Source organism: Cygnus atratus, chromosome 14 (assembly GCF_013377495.2).
Source record: "Cygnus atratus isolate AKBS03 ecotype Queensland, Australia chromosome 14, CAtr_DNAZoo_HiC_assembly, whole genome shotgun sequence".
Classification (NCBI taxonomy): domain Eukaryota; kingdom Metazoa; phylum Chordata; class Aves; order Anseriformes; family Anatidae; genus Cygnus; species Cygnus atratus.
Genome location: NC_066375.1, coordinates 15,509,484 through 15,534,185, shown reverse-complemented (window position 1 = coordinate 15,534,185; position 24,702 = coordinate 15,509,484). Strand labels below are relative to the sequence as shown.

General features: G+C 38.7%; 1 protein-coding gene across 5 annotated transcripts in view; it reads right to left on the bottom strand.

Moving 5' to 3' along the window:
• The window catches only part of SLIT3 (slit guidance ligand 3), a 508,988-nt gene that overhangs the window by 188,528 nt on the left and 295,758 nt on the right, over positions 1 to 24,702 (bottom strand). For all 5 annotated transcript variants that reach the window (XM_035562875.2, XM_035562874.2, XM_035562876.2 and 2 more), the window contains 2 exons: positions 11,950 to 12,021; positions 6,611 to 6,774 (listed from right to left, as the gene is read on the bottom strand). In XM_035562875.2, coding sequence (XP_035418768.1) covers positions 6,611 to 6,774; positions 11,950 to 12,021 — 236 coding nt within the window. The remainder of the gene's footprint in view (positions 1 to 6,610; positions 6,775 to 11,949; positions 12,022 to 24,702) is intronic.

Genomic DNA, 24,702 nt, shown 5'->3' with positions numbered 1-24,702 from the left:
TGCAGGATGGTCCCCCAAGTAAATAATACCATATGTAGCATCTTGCATATGAAACAATCCAAGTAGATTTCTAAAGTACAAGACCATTTAACTGCTAATGCTACAGTAAATTTAAATCGGTAATAAGAAACTTAATAGAAACAAGACATCAAATTCAGGTAAATAGCAATGAGTATATCAGCAAAACCCCTAGAATACTTCATTTCAGGAGCAGGTAACAAATGCACAGTATTGAAATGTTTCCTTAGATTAGGTCTCAATGTTAGTTTGTGGTACAAAATTATAAGAGCAGATAAAAATTCTGTCAGAGTTCCACAAAAAGGTTCTATGAACAGATTCAAAGCACTTCCCCCCCCCCCCCCCGAAGTCTTTAAAAGTCAAACAATACTGAAAGTCCTGCATAGACTGCACTGTAAAAGCCCTTATTGGATCTTCTGATGGTCACAAAAAGCATGAAATAACAGCGAGAAAAAAGATGTCAGTTGGCTATTATGACTCATGGGTCACTCTTTGGGAATGAGGTCAAAGCTAGACAAAATGCTTAAGCTCGTTTCTAAAAGCAATAAAATAAACTGTACAATGAGGATGTCCCACACGGCAAAGGTGACCGTTCGCGCACACAGAGAGAAAAGGCCTCCTCTTCCCACTTTGCTTATCCAGCCTCCTGTGACCACCACGACTAAGGGCCATTAGCAGCCCGTCTCTGCATGAGCTGAGGCAGGCTGCACGGAGAGAAACCACCCCGTTCCCTCCGGGGCAATCACCTCTGGCCAGCACTTGCAAAATCTGCATCATTAGGAAGTATTCCTCCCCCTTTTTTAGTTTCCAGGGAGCACCAGTCTTCCAGAGGCACACCAGCCGGCAGTGCCTCTGTGTCCCATGTTGAAAGGAGCAGACCCGCTGCTAATTATGCAGATACACCAATGCACAGTCTTTTAAATAGGAACAGATGGAGGAGAGTTCCCCTCTCCACACACTTTTCCTTTGGCATTTTCTGAATGTTCTCATTAAGATACTAAGCTTGGGGAGTGCTACTTTACTAGTTGCTCATTGTTGGTTTTTCTCCTCAACAATCTGCTATGAAGTTATTAAGAGAAAACCGGAGCAATACAAGCTACTGGGTTCTATTGTTTGGGCCAGAGAGTAACAGCTATATTTTAAGACTTTTTGACCTCACCTAAACAAATAAATCTGCTTCCTCATTACAGCTTCCAGTCTGCATTAAGCAGCAGGAAGCTAACATATTTTCCTCTTTTTTATACCTTAGCTGCAGTTCCACTGTACGAATCAGAAACACCAGATCTTCAACTGAGATTTCAATCAATCCAGGATTTTCTTAAATTCAGTATCAGAAATCACCATACACTTGGCTCTGGTAATTATTTCTCTCTTGCACCAGCTTCAGACTGTAATTCTTAATGAACTTGAACTGATTTAATTCAGAATTAAGAATCTTGATTTTCGTCAGGTTATTTTAGATTCTCTGAATGGGAACTAAGGTTCAAGAACCACATAAAATGATTTACAATGAAAAAGAGAATGGTGTACGGATTCCATTTCCTTCTCTGCAATGTTTGCTTCATTAATAAAGAAAACTATATTAGAAAAATACTTGAAATTATATATTTTAAACATAATTTTTTGCTAAATTCCATACTGCAAGATATATAGGACAAATCACTTCCCCATTAATTTCAAAATTTTAGAACCTGATGATAACCTGGTGATTTCTATACCAGAAAAGCATGAATTCATTAATTGTTGGAAATAAACATTTCTGGTCTGTTCTAAGAAATCTTCTCCAGTCTTCATTGTAATGCTGCCCACTGTAAAATACCTCAAGGTACTGGCAGAAGTAAAACAAATCTGTACCAACATGCTCTTTCAGGGCCGACACCAACACCAACACACTGCCTCAGAACTGGCAGTAACAGTATGGTGGGAAAATCAGCTTCCCAACAGCCACCGAATCAACCCACAATCTTCCTGCTTATCTACCAGATAATCCCTCCTGCAAGCAACCAGTTGAGTACTGACTCCATTCAAATGAGCTATTCTGGACGCATCTAGCCGAGGAGAGCAGTGGTTGAAACATGCTACCCATCTACAGGGTGAGTTATAATGCTTTTTGAATACATCTGCTTTATTCTTGGATATGCAGTTCGGGTGCATATTTATTTTCTCATGCATATACTCAAGAAAACCAAAGTGATTGAACACTGTAAGAAAATACAGATGGGTCAATCAGTTGGTCCTGCACAGAGCACTGAAAAGATCAAGGTGCTGCTGATGTTGTAACTTCATGAACCCACCACTTCAGTTTGCAAAGCTTTACAGATGCACAAATGCAAGTGAGAAAACACTTCATCACTTGACATAACTGATCAATATGTAGATTAATTTCAACATCAATAAGTAAAGAGCAGGTGAAAGAAAAATCAGGGAGCCATAATTTGCTTGGCTCCTTGATTGTGCCAAACTCATGAGAAAGGAAAGTGAAATAAAATGACTATCCTAAGGGGGCTGGGAGAGAGGAAGCAGAATAGAACAAATAGACAGAGAGGCCAGTTCAGCAGTGAAACATCTGAACGTGGTAAGGAACCATGGTTTTCATCTGAGCAAAAAACTGGAAGGCTCTAAGAGGTACTAAGAATAAGCCAGCATGCTCGGATGCTTCTCTGCTAATTAAGGGAATATAAAAGCAAACAGTTCTCAGGCATCACAATGTAGTAAGTATTCTGACTGGCATCAATCTTTGCCTAGCATTTTTGTTGCAACAGCAATGATGCAATTGCAATGTTAGGGCAGCGAAAGAGAACAGAAATATACCATGCTATCTGCAGCTCATCAGCTGGGGCATTCATCATATGGTGCCACATGCATCACAAATTGCCACTTGTAGGAGACTGGCTCACCAACACTTCCCAGAGTTCAATAACCACCTGCGCGGGGGGAAGCATATGTGTGGAGATTTCTTTGGGAGCAGATGGCTTTAAGGCAAAGGCCCAGGAAGGCTGCTCAGTCTGGGGTGGCTCTGGAGGACAGAGACTCCTATGAGGAGGGGCAGCTTGCTGAAAAAGCCAGCCAGCGGCTTTGGCACTGCCAGAAGCACCCAGTGCTCTCCCCAGTGGTGAGGGGCCACCCAGTCCCAACCCTGCTCAGTTCTGTTAATGACCTTTTCCCTGCCTCCTATGCAACACAAATCCAATTAGCCATATTTGCAAACCTTTCTCCAGGCAACTGCACACTATTTAATCCTACACATTTACCTACAGTTCTGAGCCAAATGCTCACAGGCATGACCAAGGGAATAGCTTTTCCACTGCTCACAATTTGCCTACAAGTGCCATTTGAATTAACATTTCTATAATTTATGTGCAGAAGCTGAAGAATATTATTTGAAAAAAAAAAAAAAAAGATAAGACTTTGAATTCACACAGTGTATTGGCACATAACCCTGATTTCAGCAATGTTCTCCTGAGAGACATTGTACCTAGTGCTTATAAATATCTCCATACAGGACCAGTAGCACTGTGTCCAGAAGGAATCAAAAAACTTGGTTTCTAGTTGTAGCACAACTCTATCAGTGTTTCACATTTTCTTTTCCAACTTAAATTATTCTTTGGTATGTAGCATTCAAACTTTTTTTTTTTGAAGCAACATTTGTTGTAAAGGTATATAAAAAAAGTATTTTTACATAGTGTTCAAAGAACAATCACAAATCAGTTTTTAAAGGATATATATATATATCCTTTATATATATATATGTGTGTATATATATATATATATATATATATATAATTTCCTTCCCTACATTATTTCATTCTCCTCTTTCTTCTTTGAAGTTTGCAACAGTACAAGCTTTGAACTGGAATACTCTGATGAACCCCATTTTACAATGGAGGAAAAATTGAGATTTTTCTTTTCCTGTGATGATATTTCCACTGCCATAAAAAATACAGGCACTTGAAATGCTGAGCCTGTACTAAAACAGAGTAGTTCACTACACTGTATTTCAGCACTTCATAAGTATGATGCAAAGAAGCTTTCACTGCCAGCTTGAGGCTAGTTATGGTGATTCATATCATCTTAAATTGTATAAAAATCCTTTGCAAAGGACAAGTTCAGTTCACCATTCACCTCCTGTCCTAGTCTGACTTCATAGTCAAACACGAACAAATTAAGCTGTAAAATCAGGAATAAGACCCATAATAAGGAGCAGGAAAGATTTATATCCTCTTTAAACTGGTTATCCATGTAGGATTTTGTGCAAGTAGCAGTTACTAAGCTGAGTTCCCTCCTAAATCCTACATTGAAATGAGCTCTTCAAATGCATTGCTTTTTCAGTATATGTAATTTCCCAGATGAAGGCTAAGGGATACAGCTGATGAACTGTCTCACTGGAAGCTTCTTTCTTTTAATTTTTATTAATTTATGTTTTAATAAAAAAGCAGGGCAATTTTGAGAGTTCTTTTTTACATTCCTGGTTGAACAGGCAACTGTTAAACAACCTCTTCTCTTTTGGAAGTCATAGTCTGCATAGAAAAGTCCATTAGATCAGTTCTGTCCATGTTAAATTTCTCATTCAGCAGTTATTATCTCCTCCTGATTTAAACCACTTTTTTTCTTTCAGATCACTATATCATAAATCCAAATAACTGAACGCATGCCCCATCTGAAACTTCATTTCATAAGACAGACATGCTGTGGTTACCTCTTTGGTAAAATGAGATTCTACTAATAGCTCAATTCATTTATCCATTTATTTTTATCCTTCCTCTCCCCAGATTGCTAACTTTCTAAACTTTTCTTTTAGTTCAGTTCTCAATGTGTTTTTTTTTTTTGTTTGTTTGGTTGGTTTTGGTTTTTAATATATTTTTCAGATATTCTGGGCATCTTCAAATGTCCACAAATACACAGAAGTTGCTCAGCACTCTTGAAAATCATGCCACAAAAATCACTGGTGCACAACTTAATTTTCCACATGCCCATAACACTTCCTGCAAATGTCCAGGGCTGGATATTAATTTAGCATCTATGATATAATTAAGCTTGAGATCAAACACTTCTCAAAGTGCCACCAATTCTCTCTTTCTTTGTCACACATAAGTGAAACTATTCACAAAAGACAGCCAACCTATGCATCAAGAGGATACTGCTTCAGGGAGCAGACACTTAGATGTCGACAGACAAGTAAACAAAAACAAGCATACAAGAGCAAAACAAATTAAGAAACCTGTCACATAGTTCTTATATTTATTAACTTTTGAAAGAGTTACATGTTTACAGATATACCTAAAAAATTGGTAAGTCAAGTCAGTCAGTATATATTTTTGTAGGTTCTTTAATGTCAGGTATAGTACATTTAAGTACAAAAAAACTTCCCTACAAACTAAATTTTTTTGTCTTTAACTCAAGTATCTAAGATGAGCTGAGGGGTTTTCAGGCTTATTATGCCAAGGCTTACAACTTGCTAAGTTGCTTTTATTTATTTTGATTGACTAATCTATAGGGAATTAATTTAAAATATACCTTAGGAGGTACCTATCCTCTACAGACGCTTACACAGGCTTGGCACCAATACAGCTGCTGAGTGTTCATGTGGTAAACCTCCATGCTCATCTTCTGTTTGATCCAGGTCAGTGTTTGCAGTTGTAATTTTTAGTGACAGAAGTGACCATAACTGTATCTCTTTCTTCCCTATTTCATACTGCTTTTGTGCATTAGGCTTATCTCTTAAGCCCACAAAGTGCTTGGCTAGCCTGACTGCTGTCACCACCAGTAGCTCTGGACAGCATACAAATGGTGTATGCTTCTGTGCATCTTGTAATGTCTCTATCTCACTCACAGGCTGTAGGCCTGCAAATTTTACCCTTTTGCCTGCAAAACTGTCTCTAAGCTTGTGTCCAATATCTTCCCTTCTTTTTCGCAGCATATATACTGCCATGCCTTTCCTCTGCCAGATCTCTTCCTTTCAGCCAAATTTCAGTATTTCTTTTTCCAGTTTTATATTTTCTTTTCCTTATTTAAGAAAATGCATTTCTATCACAAAAGCCAAGTGCAGATCCGGAGGCTTGATGAATAGGCCCAATATATAGACACATGGTTTGTGAGTTGGCCATGTATCCTCAAGCGTCGTTTATCTACAAGGAAACTTGTAGGACAGTGAAATGCTTTGGTTGCTGAAGAACCCTCCTTCAGCCCCTGGTATAAAATCTGCCCCTGCTACTCCACAATGCAATCATACATCAACAGACTCAGATTAGAATTTTCTATTTCCTTTCCTTTTTGATTCAGCTGTAGAGCTCTTCCCTTGAGAAATACCAAAATATCTCCACTTAACTGATTTCTTATGTTGATATTATTGCCAATACAGAAGTAAAAAATAATTTGAGAAACGAATTATTAACTGGAATCCAATAATTCACATAAAGCTGAAAAAAATAACAACTTGATCTATTATCATACAGTTTAGCTATGATAAAAACAAAACAGCATTACTACAGAATGGCATTCAAATGCAACATAATAATTTTCCATTCACTGTTTTTATGTGAATATGAATATAAAAGCATCAGCTGATAGATAAATGAATAATTGGTATCATTACCAGAGCAGACAAATTCCTTTTTCTGAACTTCCGCCACAAGAAAACCCCGCAGGTTGACAGGCGCCAAGCAGAATGTGAACTGCCCGATGGTGCGCCGCTGCCGCAGCCAGTCGGACAGCCAAGCCAGGTGGCAATCGCAGTGCAGGAAGTTGGAATGGAGCCGCCTGCAACAGAAGGAAGCACCCCAAAGTTACCAGCAGTGCTTTAACAGAAGGTACAAAACACAAGAAACAAGTAGAAATCTGTCTGCTCTTCTCTACAGTGTAAGAAAGATCATTGCAGGTTACTGGTTCCAGCTCAGTCAGGTGTCCAATGTCGACTTTGCCATATAATATAAAAGAAAATGCCCACATAAAAATTGGAACTATTTTTTATAATCATATAATCATGACCATTCTGGAGAAAAGAACAAACTGAGTTTAGTAAGCTTACAAGTAATCACTTTGCCTGTGATTTCGTATCTGAAATAACTGTATGAATGAGATAGATCTGGGTGAATTAAAAAGATGACTTGAATAAACAAGAAGGCCAGGCTGAAAAACAGGATGATAGGTAATTCTTCTGTCTTCTCCCTCCTTTTAAAATAAATAAGAAATAATAATTAATCAAAAACAAACCAAAAAGTCCCCAGAGGCTATTGTGACATTGCATGATCTTGTGTTGCCTGTAGAAATTCACCGATGCCCCTTTTAGTGTGGCAATTTAAGTCAGGTATTCAGGTTCCAGACAGGAACTTTCAATTCCTGATGAAGAAGGGGCCCATGACAGGGTCACGGCACACGGATGTGCATGGCCCTGCGGTTCCCTTCCCAGCCTCACACCTGGCACTGGAGACTTCCAGAAGCCTTGTCACATTTGAAAAAAAAAAATAAAAAAAAATCTGCAAAATCATGAGTGAATCTGGTATTTTTAATAGCTACCAAACTTTAGGTCAAAACAAAAGCCCAGGACATTAATTATTTCATTGCTTGTAATGAGTCATGCATTTGTACTGTTATAGCAAAGCTGAAATGATAAAACAGATTGAAAATCCTGTCAGAAATGGTTAGACAAAGCACTATTCACTCATATTACAGGCATTACATTAAAAACAATACACAATTGATGTGCACAGGATTGAGCCTTGTCCATCCACCAAAGAAATTTGCTGTCTATCTGTGATATCTTCATATGGCAAGGCCTCAGCACAGGTTGACATGGCGTCCGGGCTGACAGGCCTCAGATTTGTGTGGCTGGGGTGGCAGCTGCCGCAGAAGGCCGCAAATCTAGAACTGAGCTTATTCTGTGGAGATGGAAAGCTCTAGACTCCTGGGAGCACTGTGAAATGTAATTGTTTTAGAAGGATGGCTAATTTTTTTTTTTTTTTTTTTTTAAGAGATTCTATAGCTATTTAATTGACACTGCAGTAAGTTAGATTTCTAGCGAAATGCTTTGTTATTATGACTCATTAAGCTGCCTGGAACACTTTGTGTCAAATGAAAGCAAATAAATACATTTACAAAGAAAGGACAAGTATCATCTAGCCAGAGATCATCCAGGCAGTGATGTTGTTCTAACTTGCTCGTAAGCAATTCATTTAAATCCTCAAATTATTATCCCATCCCATCCCAGCAGTCAACAATGACATTCAGAGTCATCTTCCTTCCGGAACTGAAACAGTGCTCATCCCATGCCGCTCCCTGCATCCCAGGCATGGATATAGGCAGGCAGCAGTAATAAAATTGCAATTTTGCAAAAGGGGAATTTTTCCAGTTCTGTGAGGCTTCCCCCCTTCATTAAATTCATATAACTAGATTCTGTTTTTTTCCCATTTTAGTAGTGTGAACTGTTACCTCTTCGCCAGCTCATCTGCCTCAGCAGACCCCTACCTTTTCATTCGTTCAATTTTTTTTGTGCTGGTATTCTAGTCTGCTTTAGAGAGGAGACCATTTAGCCTGTCCAGCTTAACAAGGCAGCTTACTAGAATTTGTTTCTGATAATTATATTAATGAATACTGCCACAAAAACACTTTTCACAGTACTTTGAAAGCATGATACGCCAGCTCTCTATGAGCATGAAAAGCACTTAAGTGATTCACTATATTTTCAGTTTACCCTTAAATAAAAATAATAATAATAATAAAATAAATTATGCAATTACTTATCTCAGCAGTCACTCACAAGTGCAGAGACAACAGGACTCTTACCATTAAGCAAATAAGTATGAGGGACATGTTTTAACATAAATAAAGCTGTTTCAAGAAAGGAAAGCAGATCAATGAAAACTAATTCCTGTCACTTCCAATCAAGGTTAAAAGATCAATGAAACTCAGCACCAGAAAAGACAGTTAAATAAAGAAGGTTACCACAGAAGGGCTGATTCTTTTAAAGAATTCTTAAAGTGCTTCAAATCTTACTAGCACTTCCACCCGCAAGAGGTCATGTTCAAGTTGAATGTGCTTTTTATTTTTCCTTTTCTGTTCTTCTTAAACAAGCAGATTGTTTTGAGAGCCATGACGGAAAAAGCTATTTATCCACAGAGCCAACACAGCAGAGGCAGCTGCAGCACAGGCAGCCCCAAATGTCCCGCTAATGGATCTTGATAGTGTGTAAAGAGGGAAAACACTGTCCACACAGTGCTGAGCCTCAGCTAGATGTGAAAACTCAACCCTGCTTGAGTAACATTCAGACTAGGGATTCCCTACAATACCTTCTAAAAGCACGTCTAAACGTGAAGCTTTCTGAGAAGGTAGACAAACTGATGATCATTTTTAACGAAAATTGTGGAGTCACCAAACTGTAATGAACGTTACTGATTATCAGTTTGACCTGAATTTGCATCAACAACCAATAAATTAAATAGTAGATGTTATTCAGCCACTGTGCCTCAGAGAGCTTTCTCCTTTCATGAAAACTTTTCACTGAGGTTGGGTATTAATTCAAGTGTAACAGGTTAACATGTGAAATAAAGCCCAGAGAGGAAACAGAATTCTCTAGAATACTAGAGAAAGTATTACAGTATCACCCCAAAAATATCTTCATATAAGTATTTTACATGGGTAAACAAAAGCTCATCAGTTTTACGTCTGCTCAGACCTATGCTAGCTGTTCTGGTATTACTATCCATTTCAACAAAACATGGCTAAATCTAAACATTATTAGCATAACTCTGAACAGAAGATATTCAGAAAGTACTAATATGTAGCTATCCAAACTTGCTTTATTAATAATTATAATTAATAAATTATTATTTGTGAGAAATGATAAGATGATTCAGGGAGAGAGAAAGAATTTTAAATATGAAGAAGCTGAAGAAATTAGGAAATACTATTTGACTCCGTTGTTTATCTTATATTAATTGCTATTTTGATGACTTTTCTGCCTCTATTGAAGCAGATGGAAGAAAATACAGAAAGGAGGGAAATAAAACATTTTACTGCATTTCCACCTGCCTATGTAGGTTTTTTAATCCTTATATTGCACTGCTAAAGAGGGTACTGCATGTTATTTGGGAATCTTTGGAGACGAAAACATGCCACTTAATATTGATGAAACTACCTTTACAGAACATAAGGTGAATGAATACAAATGCAAGTTTGTAAAGGTGCCCTTTTAGCCACAGACCCTAAATTAAATTTTCAGCAAATCCTTTTAGAGTCAGTCAGCATTCATGTCCTATAAAATGTGGCTCTCAGAATTCGATATAAAAGCTTCCCTTTATAAATCCTATTTATGACTTCCTTCCTTTTTATTTTTTATTTTTATTTTTTATTATTATTTTTTAAATTTTCTTCCCTTAATTACAGCAGAGGGGGATTAGTCAGTGTAAGCCTCTAGGGAGCTATATACAAAGCCATCTCCGAAATTAAACTGAAAGGAAAATGGCAGAACGCATTGAGCTCTGGTAACAGACACGACTGATTGATCTGAGGAGGCCAAGCAAATTTTCTGGACTACTGTGGCTGAATGAGAAAAAGCAAAACTCCAGGAACCGTAACCCTACCTTTAGCTCCTTTATCCATTCTCTTTTAAAAGAAAAACATCTAGTTTTCATTTAATTTGTTACATTGAGATTTATGAATGTCACCATTTAATCAAGAAAGTAAATATAAATCAGTGGTTATCTTACATAGACTGACACGAGTAAGAGGCATTTTCTTCAGTTCAGCTAATTTACCTAATATGATTTTACATGTACATATGCAGTATCCCTGCCTCATTTTATATTTTGGCATGAAAAAAAAAATAAAGCAGGCTGGTTACTATTTCCCTTTCTTTGCTTGTAAGAGTAAATATATCTTGGTTGGTTTCAGATTTTGGAAGACAAAACAGAGACTTTCTTTACACATGACTTGTTCTGAAGCTGTATATATCCTAAAGGAAATGATGGGAATATTTTATGTAAAGAAAATCCTTTTGGTAGGCTATGGCTAAACTCCACAGATGCACAGTCTAATTTCATGGTCTTTGTATTTTGTTCTATTAAAGCCAATCAGAGCTTTTCCAATGGAATGATGTCCAGCTGTAGAAAAATTGATTTGATATAAGAGAAGTTTTTATTAAAAACAAAAAAAAAGTATCAGAAACAGTGACATTTTGTTTCAGAATGCATCTGAAAAGAAACTTTTTTCAAGTTCTTTCAAAAATTTTCTTGTTTCAGAAATTACTATTTAAATTTGAAAAGAAGAAATAGGATTTAAACACAGGATATTAACACAATTAAGCAATTTGATCCATCTGATCAGTTTTCACAGTTTTGATAGTGTTCCAGCTTGGAACACATTTTTACACTACAGATTTTCCCTTGGGAAAAGAAAAAAAAATCCAGTTTCATTTCCCGGTGAATTCAAAATATTGATAAAAAACAAATCTTACTTAACCCTGAGTAGATTGGCGAACTTGCCATCAGGGCCCTGAGGGCATTAAGAGGCCCACAAAGCCCTGCCTGGCCACACTGGGGATCCTCTCATGCCCTCCCCAGCCATGCCACGGCCTAGGGCCCCATTTTGGCCAGCCTGGGGCTGCACCAGGGCCCTTGCCTCAGCCCACCCTGCCCAGCCATGGGCCTGGTTTGAGCTTGTCCCCAGCCACAGGGTGATGGCCTGGCCTGGCCTAGCCTCAGCCCGGCCCTGTCCCTGAGGTGGTTGAGGCTGCCCCACTGAGGCGTCCCCTTGGGATGGCCCAGCCTGCCCGGCCTACCCCAGCTCTCACAGGGTCAGGTTTGTTCAGCGAACTTGCTCCTCAAAAGTACACTGAATTGCTCAAATCTAGAAGGGACTGAAATAAGATTATCACAAGGAGACAAAAATTCAAAGAGTTGGCATACCCCCATTATTACTATATTCAAAGATAATACTCACAGAGTCCTGATCTTTGGCATATGATTGAAACTGGTAACAGGAATGCGGGTGATGTTGTTATTGTTGAGAGTACTGTTAGGAAAAAAAAAAAGAGAGAAAAGAATAACAGCAATCAATTATTTACATTTCTTCACCAACACAACATTTACAGAAACAAGCTGCTTCAACTCTTATAATAAATCTGCCAGGCTGCCAGCAGTAACACATGCTGACCAGTATCTAAGACAATTTGTGACATGTCAGGAAAGATATTTTCAGGGCAAATAACAAATAGCTGCATAAAAACAGAGGAGAGTTACTGTTTACCATGTCCAACTACCAAGGAGCGCGAGAAATGAATTTTTACCCACTATGAAAAAAGATCCAGACTTATTGGTTAAGCTGCCACTTTGCTTGAAAACGTGGTGCAACTTGAGTGGAGAAACATTAGACTTGTATACTACAAAATGAAAGCTTTGGACTCAAAGTACTCTCTGACTCCACATGAGAGCTGTTGACTCCCACAGGCTTGTTAACACAGCCAGCTCAAACAGACTTTTTGAAAACACACAGACGGATGTATTCTATTTCTTTGGTTTCCTTATGAAAAAAAATATCTGGGTAGTTTGATGGACCATAATAAAGTATGTCATGACCCAGGCATGTAAGGATTTCTGCTACTCTATCAAAGCAGAGCTTAAGGAGAAAGAGCTTAAAAAAAAGTGATCTCAGCTGCTGGTAGGGGTAGCCCCCCCTCCTCTTAATGCTTCTTATGAAAAATGAACTGACTAGATTATCATCAGCTGTGTGTGCTGCTCCCATTTATGTAGCTCCTAATTATATCAATGACTCTCTAGCAAATTAGGAGCTATAAAGTTGATCAAGATGGCACAGGAAATGGAAAGCACTCCAACAGGGCGTAATTGCCATGCTCAGAGTGCTCCAAATCTGTAAATACAGTAGCCCAATTTGTCATGAGAACTGATCGGGCTGATGGTGGACTCCCTCCCTGTCCTGGCATGGCAGCTCCTGCTGCTGACTGCAGCTGCCTATTTAAAATGTGTGGTGCCCATAGCACCGCTGCACTGAGCAAACCCTGCTTTACAGAAGGGGCACAGCACTCTACAGGACCACTTTGGTAGAAGACAGTCCTTCCGTGTCTGTGTATGAGGTGAAGAAAGTATCTGCTGAAGGCACATTACCCTTCCCTGAACTATTTAGTTGTTTTGATGTTACACATTTTCAAAGGACATTTAGTCGAAAACACTTGAAATGTTTTACAGAAGGTAACTAGGCTTTCTGGTCATCTACGAATCTAAAAACATTTTACAGTTCTGCCTAAAAATCACTTGGCAAAACCATCATCTACAACAGTAGCGGATTAAAGTTAAATTAGATTATATCATACTACCTTTGCTACTACCTGATTACCTTAATGATGCAAGACCAAAGTCTTCTGTCAACAGTCAGCCAAAACAACCACGTACAACAGAATTTTAAAAAGTGAACAAAACCTCTTATAAGGGCACGTTTCTGTACACATCAACACACCCACAGCTCAGTAGGTATATTTATTTGCTATTTGTATCACATGCATGCATGTTTGGAAGTTCAAATGGGACTCAGAAATTGATTTTCTAATTGCACCAGTATTTTTTTCTGCAAACATACAAATGTAATTCACCCCCTGCCTCAGTTGCCTGCTACATAAATAGGAGCTATGCACCTGGTCAGAAGATTTTAGGTACACTGATAAACAGCAGCTGCGTGTAAAGTCAGCTCACAAAAATTAAATCACATACACATAGCTGATGTCTGAATAGGTCACACAGGGCACTACAGGATTCAATGGAAGCCAAAGGAATTCAAAGGAGACTTTCTATTAATTTCAGAAGGGTGCGGGTTGGATTCAGGCAGAACAGGATATGGCAGCAAGCTTCCCTCTGCGCTGAGGGTAGAGAACATATCCCTGTCCTCCAGTGCACTTCTTCATCTGTATGTGGAAAGGTCAGCCTTTACTGTGTTTTGATGAATTAAAAATATTTTTACATTTCTTAAAATATTTCTGTTTAATAGACAAAATGTTATTCTAATCACACACAGTATTTCTACTTGCAAAATATGAGATGATGGCAGCTTAGCTTTTGCTCCCAGCAAACAAAAGCTTCCTGTAATTCATTAACAAATAAATAACCCTCTGAGAATCCTATGTCCAAGCTGAATTAATACATTACTTAAACAAAAATTTCAGGGATAACTCTAACAGGTAACTATGACACAGGTGACTTAGTAATATATTATTTCATCGATATTTAAATGTTAACCATAATGAAGGCAATAAAACATCTATGATAACAGCAATTATTTCAGGACAAAGAAGGCCAAATGCTGCAAAGGGCACTAATTGGCAGTGAGCTGCCTGCATACAGCCTGATTGTAGCTGAAGCAATTTAACCCTGATGCTCTGTGTGCAGCACGCACAGCTCCAGTGCAGGGAGAAATCTTTAGTTTTTGAATAGTGACATTTCAGGTAGGGGACCGCCCTAGAAGCACTTTGCAAAGCTTTCTGTTACGCACATGAAGCGATCCCAGCAATGATTTTTAAGGGTGTGAGTCCTGACGGGGGAAGGCACACAACACAATAGCATTTTTTACATGTGAAAGTAAGAATAAATTGTGCTCCAGTCACTCCCTGGCAGCTGCAGTGCCATTCTCATTTCTATCCCTCTACGATTCAAATCCATTGAAAAAGATGTACAAACATCAGGAAGCTGTGAGAAACAGAAAACTTGCAGAATCTCCAGACTCCTTCAATGTCGTATGGGGGAAACTTGTCTGCTGCTGCTTTCTCCCCAGCCTTACGCCTTCCAACTCTTCCAGAGCCCTGTCCCTTGAAAAAGCACTACATTTAGAAGTCCTCTCCCTGTAAACTATTCACATCCAAAATGTTGAATCAGGAAATTGAGGTTATAGACAATATTATTTATGCCAGCAAACTTCCCACCTTGGGCCATGATCCTTGTAAGATCTTGCAAGCTAAGCAGAAGCAGACTGCAGCAGTCCTAAGGATCCTCAAAGGACTACTTGGAAGAAGCATAACGTGGGATCAGCAACCTTCAAGGTGGTACATCCTCCACCAGTATGAACTGTCACGGTCCTACTGACTTCAATTTACAACCCCTACAACCCCAGAGGAACTGCTCTACCTCTCTGCCAGTAGCCCAAACTGGCTAGAAGCACGCATGGTGCTTCATTCTTCCATTTGAAGAAAAATGCTGATTTATAGCCCCGACTTATCAGATTTTTGTAAAGGAAAAAATGTTCACTCTGCAATCCTGCCACTACTTGGAAACAATTATTTGCGTCCTTCCTCAAAGTTGTTGTGCAAATTTAACTGCATACAGTTGCATTTGTTCTCTTCTGCCTTGCTCCAAATTCACCACTGCAGTTCACTGAGAGAGTTGTTAATTCTACACTAAATGTAATTAAATTAAAATCATTAACCTGCAGAAATCACTCTCGTGTATGGTTTATTTTTATTTTTATTTTTTTGCTTTTAAATAATATTTATGCATTAGTTTTTACTCCACACTCTTGAACAGAAATACAGGTGTTCAGGTCTACATTAGAGAAAAAAATGTAATCCTAATACTAGAAGAAATCACACAGTTTTTATGGAAGATACTTTGGGGAAAAAAAAAAAAGGAATGGATTTAAATTTTGAATCCCACTAATTATACGAGTACTATATTTAAAAAGTTCAGGAAGTGTAAGCATCCCTTCATGTTCCTTGGAGTAATTCAAAGAAGCTGTCAGATCAATAGTTAAACACTCTCAATTCTTTAAATTACAGAGTACACGGAGATTTTGTTTCTCTTACTTGGAATTAAATTAGTGATATAATTAAGAGCATATAATGAATATCAGAATGACTTCTGACTTATTCATCTGGAATAATAATACTTTCATTACAATACATCTACCCTCTCTGTTCCAGTTAAATACTAGAAAAGGATCTTCTGGCAATGATGTCAGAAAAAAGTTAAACAACATAACAGAATTATCTAAAATATTAACTATTTGATTTCTTCAATTAGTACTTCGGTAAGTACAATGTAAGTTAGCAACCGTCTTAACGTTTTCCAGTCATATTTCATGTGGGAAAACACGTAGGAGGGTTGTTTGTTTTTGTTAAGTATGTAACACTGATGACAGTAAAAATACCTACTACATCCCAAACTAAAAAAATAAATAAATTTTATCACTGGAAAAAGGTGAAACCACTATATGAATATCCATTTTCCTAAGTAGAAGACATATTTGTAATGGACATACATCATGAGCTGTACATCAGTACAATACCTACAGTGATGATTCTTGTTTACAGTCTGAATGGATTCAGGTTAAAAGAGATGGGGAAAACCTGTCATTTTAGGGCACAGCTAAAGACATCCTATATTTTTTGACTATAACAGGGACTGAATTTCTTTCACATTCCATTTCTGCAGCTGATTAGCACAAACAGCTAATTAAATTGAGAAATTATATGGTAGATTAAATTTCTGATTAACACTTTCGTCCAAGCCTTAATAGGCATCTTCCACCATTACCAGAGGTCTGCTGTACTGGCCATGCAGGTTTTTGATATGCACCAGGCTTCTTTTGCGTCACATTTTGCAGCATTTGCAAAATTTTCAGCCACAAATATTGAGACCCACACACATTCATACCCATCAGAGAAAGAAAATCTGAATGTACACAAAAAAATAAGCATACAAACAAGTTTAACATTGGGCTATATACTGTCAACTACTGATAAGTAAAAGGAAAGAGATCTGAAAAAGAGCCAGATATATTTTTGGTTTTGAGTGTCTTCTACCCTTAGAAACTGGAGATTCTTTAGCGGCATCTAAAATACATCATTTAATATCGGGAATCCTGCAAACATTTCATTTGGCAGCACATACTTCAGTGTGTCTTTGGACTTCACTCTAAGTTAACAACGTTTATGTTTTTTTTTTGTTTGTTTGTTTGTTTTTTTCCTGCTCAAAACTCTCTCAACGCGCTGCAGAAAGAACAAGGTGCTGAGTTCCCTCATGGTGTGATAAACCCGTATTTTGAAAGTGAGACTTTGAAATGCGTGGCCTTAGCGTGCAGCAGAGAAGCAAAGCAGCGCGGCTGCTTGGGAACAGCCATCTCAGGCCCTGCAGCGCCGGTAGCGCTAACAAGTCTAACATTTCCTTCTGTCTCCTTCAATTACACTGCTGCTTTATCACAGTATGCTCATTGGCTGTGTATGTAATCCATGTGTTGTGTGTCCATAACACCATGTAATTGGGCGTAATGCAAGATTATTATCTATGTGCATGCAATGGATAGCTACAAATGGTGTATCTGCAGGCTGGTAACATTCCCAAGAGTGAATTGCTGTTATAATCTCCGATTACTGCTTCTCCCCTAACTGCCATGGTTTCCCTGCTTCCTATCCCCAGTGCAACTATACATTCAGTAAATGAGACTGGAAAATTTATTAGGACTTAACCAAGGCATCTCCAAGCATAATTAAACCTCTCATGTAAATAGTTTTCTTGAGAATGTTATTTCTGTTTGAAAGTGGGTGAATTGATGCAAAAATCCCCTCTGAGCAGCTCACCCCAGATGGCCAGTGGAGCTAGAAGGGAGCCCAGCAGCCTGGCTGTGACAAAAGGACAACTTCTCAGAGCCCAGAGCCTTGGGGGGGGGGGGGGGGGCGGGGGGGGAGCTGGACCGGCATGGAGTTAGATGCTCCCGCCAGGGGTGGGACAGGAGATGACAACTGTAGACCCCTTCCAGCCCTGAAGCACCACCTAATATAACTAACATCAAGGGCAGTGTACCAGTTCCAAAGACTGATTCTAAAGCTATTTTTAGTAATAAAACCAAGACTTGATTAATGTTTGTACTTAACTTAGAGATTGTAGAGAGAAAGGAGCTGTATTTTCAACAGCTGTAAAGTGCTATTTTTCACACAGGTCAGAGAGAATTTGCATTAAATTAAATATTTACTACTTCACATGGCCTCTGATGAAAAAGCAAAATGGCTTTGGCACTCACTCGATCCCTCAGCACCGAGCAGTTGTCCTCACCCTTGACTTTCAAGGCATCCAAGATTTGCTCTTTTTAGGCAAGGTGCAAAACCTGACCAGATCTCTGAATTCTGGTGAGTCCTGAGTCCCTCTTTTACTCAATCCTCTGATCTCCCCATGGCCTGTTTAAATTAAAGCCCACAACTACTGTGCGGGCATGTAACGAAAGCAACTGATGCTGCACTGATGAATCCATTACTCTCTACTGTTAGAAAACATAATGATCTCACAAGGGGCCTTATTCACTGACATACAGCAGTAGAGCTCTGATCTGACACCTCAAATTAGCAGCAAAAGCAATAACAGCTGGGATTTTGTCTCAATATTTGTACCCAGCTCTAAAATGAGTTGGTGCTATGCAAGTGTTATTTTTAAACACAATGTTATCCCAGGCAAATAATCTTCTAAATAGTCTCCAGGTGACATGTAAGATCCACAGAAATAAATAAAAATAACTAGTTGCCAATTTGTGGTTTCTGTTCGAGTATTAGTCTTTGCTGATATGCTCACAAATGTTTTCATCACCGCAACATGAGAGGCTCTAGCATCATTAGCTTGGGAAGCTGTAAGACATCTGACGAGTCTTGAGGATACAGAGAAAATAAAATGTTCTCTTTAGAAATGTATGAAAAAATAAAATAAATAAGCTTAGTACGGAATTACAGACAAAACAGCCAGAAACATTTACTGCTACAACTCCCTGATTCTTCCCATTCTATGACTGATTTTAATTTGCATTTAACTTTCAGATTTTAGCTATTTGAGCTTATTATAAAGGCCAGATGTTTGAGGCATATCGATTTTTTTTTTCCCTTGAAGGAATGATATTACTTCTAAACACATCAGGCTTTGGGGCAATTGGGTTGTTGTAATAGGAGGTTCTTTTTCTTTCCTTTTTTTTTTTTTTTTTAAATCCTGTTGCACCCCAAGCAATGAACGTCCCTCTGTCCTCCCCAGAGACTTGGCTGTGCCTTGGCTGGAGTCTCTGCGACTGGCAATGTCAGGAACCACGGTTACGAGCAGAGGAGAAGGAGAGGAGAAGCAGAGGAGAAGCTGCAGCTGAACAACCGGTGGGCAAACTGTCTGGGTAAGGAGCCTGGGACCAGGAATCAGTGTGAACGGATAAAAGAAGCGAGAAACAAATCGTCTGGGTCTGTACAATTAAAGATCCTATTGCTGTACAAACACAACTGGGAGCAAAATTGAGGATTCTCGTAACTGATGTCTGGTCACTAATGCTGAAACCTTTCTCATATTACTTTAAGTTCTGCATTTGTGTTGCATGTGCACACATCATTATGCTGGAATTTACTCGCTTACACCAACAAGCAAATTAATAAAATGTGCTAAAACAAGATAAAGTAGAAAATACAATAATAGAATAGAATACGGTAAAATAAGCTGAGCTAAACCACAATAAGTTAAAGTGAAATATAACAAAGGTTATATAGAGGATAACTGTACACTGTTCATTTGATTGTGGACTTTGCTAGATGTCAAGTCAAGAACTGTCACTCACATGGTCTTACATGAGACATCTTCCCACTTCCCCTTAATGAGGTCTCTCTTTCTATACATAGGACAAATCCATTTTCCCAAATAATCAAATCACCTCTATTAGCTGTACGAAATGCAGATACCAGTTGAATCTTCTGTTTCCATCTAATTTCCATGCCTGGTGAGGGTTAAAAAAGCTTTTCAAAGAAATTTCAATCAGCTTTTCAATCTTTTACAAGATCTTATAATTCTAGGCAGAAAATACATATTCAATAGGGTCTGAATGGAAATTTAGTTATAAAAACATCAAGACAAAATCAAAAGAACATGGGTCAAAATTCCTCTGCCACTGTTTTATTTTAAAATTAAGGATACTCAAATGGGCTGTTTTTCTAAAGTCAAAAATGGCATAAGAAGTACTGCCTTTACTTATTTTCAAACCAAAAACATTTTCTCAAGTGTTTGCCCAAAGCCTACACATTTTTTGCTACACCATATTGGGAATGACTGCTGTGGCTCTAAGCCCCAATTACATCTACAATTTTTTTTATAAGTATTTGGACTCAGAGAATAAAAAAATACTTACGCAAACACTGAGTAAATGTTCTACAGCATCAGGGTGGTTTTGATTTCCACAACTGATGTTACAGCCTAGAACCATGGGAAACAAGTACAACTATCATAATACCGAGATCAGTGACCACTGAAGTCAGTGCAAATACCGCTGCTGATTTTAACAGGCAGTGAATATAGTTCCTGCAGTCTGCTTGTTTAGGCGCAGATTTTCAGTGGAGGCAGAGGGATCAAAAATATAATTGTGTTCAATTTCAACTCAATTTTACAACTGAGAATTTGCAGATTCATTTGAAAGTCCCTTCTGTGATGAATTAGTATACTTAAAATAATATTAGAAATATATGTCTTTAATATAATTCATTTGTTATATAGATACACTTTTTTGGGTTATATAGAGATCTCTTTTAGTAAATATGGATCTCGCTGCTACACAACTGGCTGCTTCTCAGATACTATAGTTCGTAGATTCTGTGTCAAAATCGATGGAAACTGGATTGGGTTTTCTATGCATACAGAGGTTTGAAAGCCCACTGGAGTGTATTTAATGAAAGGATGAAAAAGAATCAACAAGGCAGAATTTGATGCATCAGCACTTTAGCAAAATAAAATGGATTTTGTAGCTTCCTGCCTGAACAGTTGCTTCTGTTTAGTCCTTTCTGATGCTAGAGCAGCCTTCTAGACATAGTCTAATTCAAACTAACACTGTTCAACCCTTAATTTGAAAGGAGCAAGCAACTTCTGCCATTTGCTCAAGATGAAGTGCCTTTCATGATGCAGATTTCCAAGACCAAAGTAAAAGGTTTCAGCATTGAGTCAGCTGAGTGCTGTGGTTTCCTTTCAGGACCTCCACCAAAATAAATTCTAAATAAACTTATTAAATTTGAATTGGAAGGGAACAGTATCATTCTTCAAAACTGTGTTTTAACTGAAATTAAATAAAGAACTTTTGAACTACTATAATTAACATATCATTTTCATGCTTTATGGCATACCCAGACCCGAAAACACATTCCAAGTGATGCACCTAAGTTGGCTGTCTTTTCAGATGTAGAGAAAATGACAAAAAATAAGAATAACAAAATAAAAAGGGACTTCTATATTCATTGAAAGGGGCTATGTTACAACATTGAATGAAGTGGCACTCACCCTGTGCCAGCCCGGTGTCACTTCATCGACTGCCGCAATGCGACACTGCCTGCAGGACTGCGGATTCCTGCAAGTCCCGTGGTGACCGCTAGGACCAAAGGAGGGACGAGCTGGCAAACTCAGGTGTGCAGCATGGCAGCTGCTCGGGAGGCAGACACATAACAATAATCAGAAACGGCAGCAGTTTAGCCAGTGTCTGGGTGTCAGTGCAAAAGGCTTTACAGAAGCCTTTTAGAAAGCAGGCGACTGGATGGAATACGTGGAGTGTGGGCTGCCAGAACCCCTTGTTTTTGTTTCCCTCCAATGGCAAACCTAACAGATCCTGCAGGCAAAATTACACCCATCATTCCCCTTGCCAGAGCAGCCCCCTTAATTTCAGGAGCCCAGCACCTTGGCTGCCCCTCAGTTCCCAATACCACTGGGATTCCCACTGGGAGTGCAGCAGGAGGAGATTTTTAATAGCACTGGTAACGTGGCAAAGGGCATGGCACAGCAAGGATCTGCAAAGGCAATCTCCACTTCGGACAGCAGACAGAGGAAGAAAAGAAGCAAACCTTGTAAAGAGGGAAGTTGCACTTCTGTTACCAAAAACCCCTCCCCAAAACACAAGAGATGCGGACAAATATTTGCAAAATAATTTCAGATCCTAACAGTACGTGATGCCCCTACTTGCAATTCATACATGTTCTAAGTTAAGGTTAATGCACAGTCTAATATAAATCTGCATGAATGATAGGGAACGTGTGATATACACATTCTGTTAACTTAGACCGGCATGTATGAACATTTTTCAGGAAAAATTACCTTTTATAGAAAAAAGAAATATTTTGAAAAAAATAAAGCCAACACATAGTTCCTAGACAAGGGCAATTACGTGTTTCTTGCTGAAGCTGGAAAGGGATCTGCTTTCCATCAGGAATTAAACATCAAGTTTTCTTTTAGTAATACATTAGACAGCGCTTGCGTGGATTGCACAAGAAAATAGTCAATATTTTTAAAAACACCTGCCTTTCCCATTTTTAATTTTCTCCCAAACACCACCTGCCCATGAGAAGCAGCGATACCTACTTATATTCATGCATGCGTATGCAATAAAGCTAAAAAATCATAACCATTTGAATATCAAATACTCACAGTGTTTCATTTGTGTTCAGTCCAGAGTGAAAACGTGCCAGATAAAATATACACGAAGAAAAATTTGAAGTGCTCACGATTTGTTCAGGAATATTCTACAAGCGCAAGAAGCAGCTACATAAAAGGAGTCAATTGTTCTCCATATTTGACTGTTCACCTGTAATATCTGTACCCCTAGCAAATAAAATATAACTGCCATTGCGGATGGTCTGTCCTAACTGCTTCAGCCTAAGTATTAGCTGAAGCACCTCACCTGCTTTCTAACGCCCTAGCCGTGGATGGGAAGACAGGGTGTCTTGCAGATGAAATGGACCCAACCCTTTTAAGACATTGCTGAAATTGCCCAAGGAGCCAGTCAGAAGCTCGGGTGTGCGGAGTGGACTACCCCCTCCCAGAGCCCGCCCAGCCTACAGCCTCCTCTTGCACCAACGGGGGCTTCTCAACGGCCTTCAGGCGTCGTCGCAGAGATGCTGCAATGCGGCAATTTATCGATCGCAGTAGCCAAGTCCAAAGCTGAAAGCCACAAACAAGATCAGCCTTCCCACCCTCCTTTTTCCCTAGACCACCACCAAAAAAGTACTCTTGGTGACACACACAATCTAAGATTCTAATGGCAAAAGAGGCGAAAACAAATCTAAATTACCAATCTGGTGAACAAAGACCTTGTTCAGTGCGTGCTCTTATATCCCGTCATCGCAGCCATCGACCTGTCTTCCACAACGTTCTCTTTTGTTTTACCCTCAAGCAAATCCCCATCTACGCCTGCCTGGCATTTGCAAACCTCAGATATCTCCCACCCGCTAGCACCATGAAGATGAGGTATATGTGCAATTTTTTAAAAATTACTGGCAGTAGTGTTCTTTATTTCCTTCAGTGGCTTTATTTGCCCACTTCATTTGATGCTCTTTCAAGCTATTTTCTGTGATATCTCTAACATACTCAAGAGCAACATGCTATATTACAACAAAGGTTTCTGGATAACCAAACATAGAACGTTTTAAAATATCTTGCTACTAAGGATCTGCAGATGACCACAGCATGGCCAGCCATCATCCGTGCATACTGAAACAAAGCCTTCAGCCTATTCACCCCAAAACAGAAACTCAAGAAATACAATTCAGCTTTAAAAGCATCAGACCAGTTAACATGAAATTGCTTCACTTATGATAACAAAATTAACATAGAAATTGTGATTATTTGACTTCAAATTACTTTGAAATCATTTCACATTTCTATCCTTAATGCAGCTCTTAAATTTTCTTGTTTGTTAAACAGAACTGGATATGCTATGTAAAGAAAGTGTAATTTACATTAATCATATGCCTTTCTTTTTAAACTCTTCATAATTATTTTTCATGTATTTCATCATAACATAAAGGTCTAATTAAAACATATATTCTTTTAACATGTCTATGTTAGGCACCCAAAATATATTCTTGTATTTTATGCATAACCTTGTGAATAGCAGAAAAAATACACTATTGGATTTTAGATAAGAAGCTTCTACGTATGCATTTGCTTAGGTGTAAATGTAATTATCTACTTCATTTTCAAGCCAAATATCTACATCATACTGTTTTGATTTCAAATTTATCACAGATACAATATTATTGTCCAAGCTAAAAATGTTGGAAAATACTAATAATAGTACCCTGATCCCAGCAACTACAGATCAAGGTTAAATATCTGACACAATGCTTGATGTGGCACACCAACAATTCTCGTACACAGAGCTCTCATGGCAATTGTAACCTCTATTTCCAAAGAAACCAGGCGTTTGAGCTCTCTCTTCTGTAAGGATTGACTACAGCTCTGAGCCTCTCTGTTGTTCTACCAGCACAACGGAGAAGCGAATGCAGCCTCTGAAAAAGGCAGACTATTGATACACCTATAGACCACAAACAATACCTTTAACTGCATGCAGAGAAAAAGCGACAACCTTTATATGCTTTGAATTTTTGTTTTAAATTGGCATTGTGGTGATTGACCCCAGAGTCAGCAGCAGTTGCTGCATTCACCACCAGCTTTGGACTTGGTGTCACAGAAGGGCTGAGGACATCCTGGTGTATTGGGTGTTGATAACACCAAAGCCTCGGCCACACGGGCATGCAGCCTCCTCTCCCAACCAAAAAAGACCTTATTAATGCCAGTCGGATTACATCCAGCTTGTTTGGGGAGTCACAAACAGTGAATTGTGAATCATGGCATAAAGTGACTACTCATCTACTTTGAACGTATTACTTCCCCTCATAACTCCATCATCAGCTCAACTTCATCTGCAAGGAGCTTTATTCCC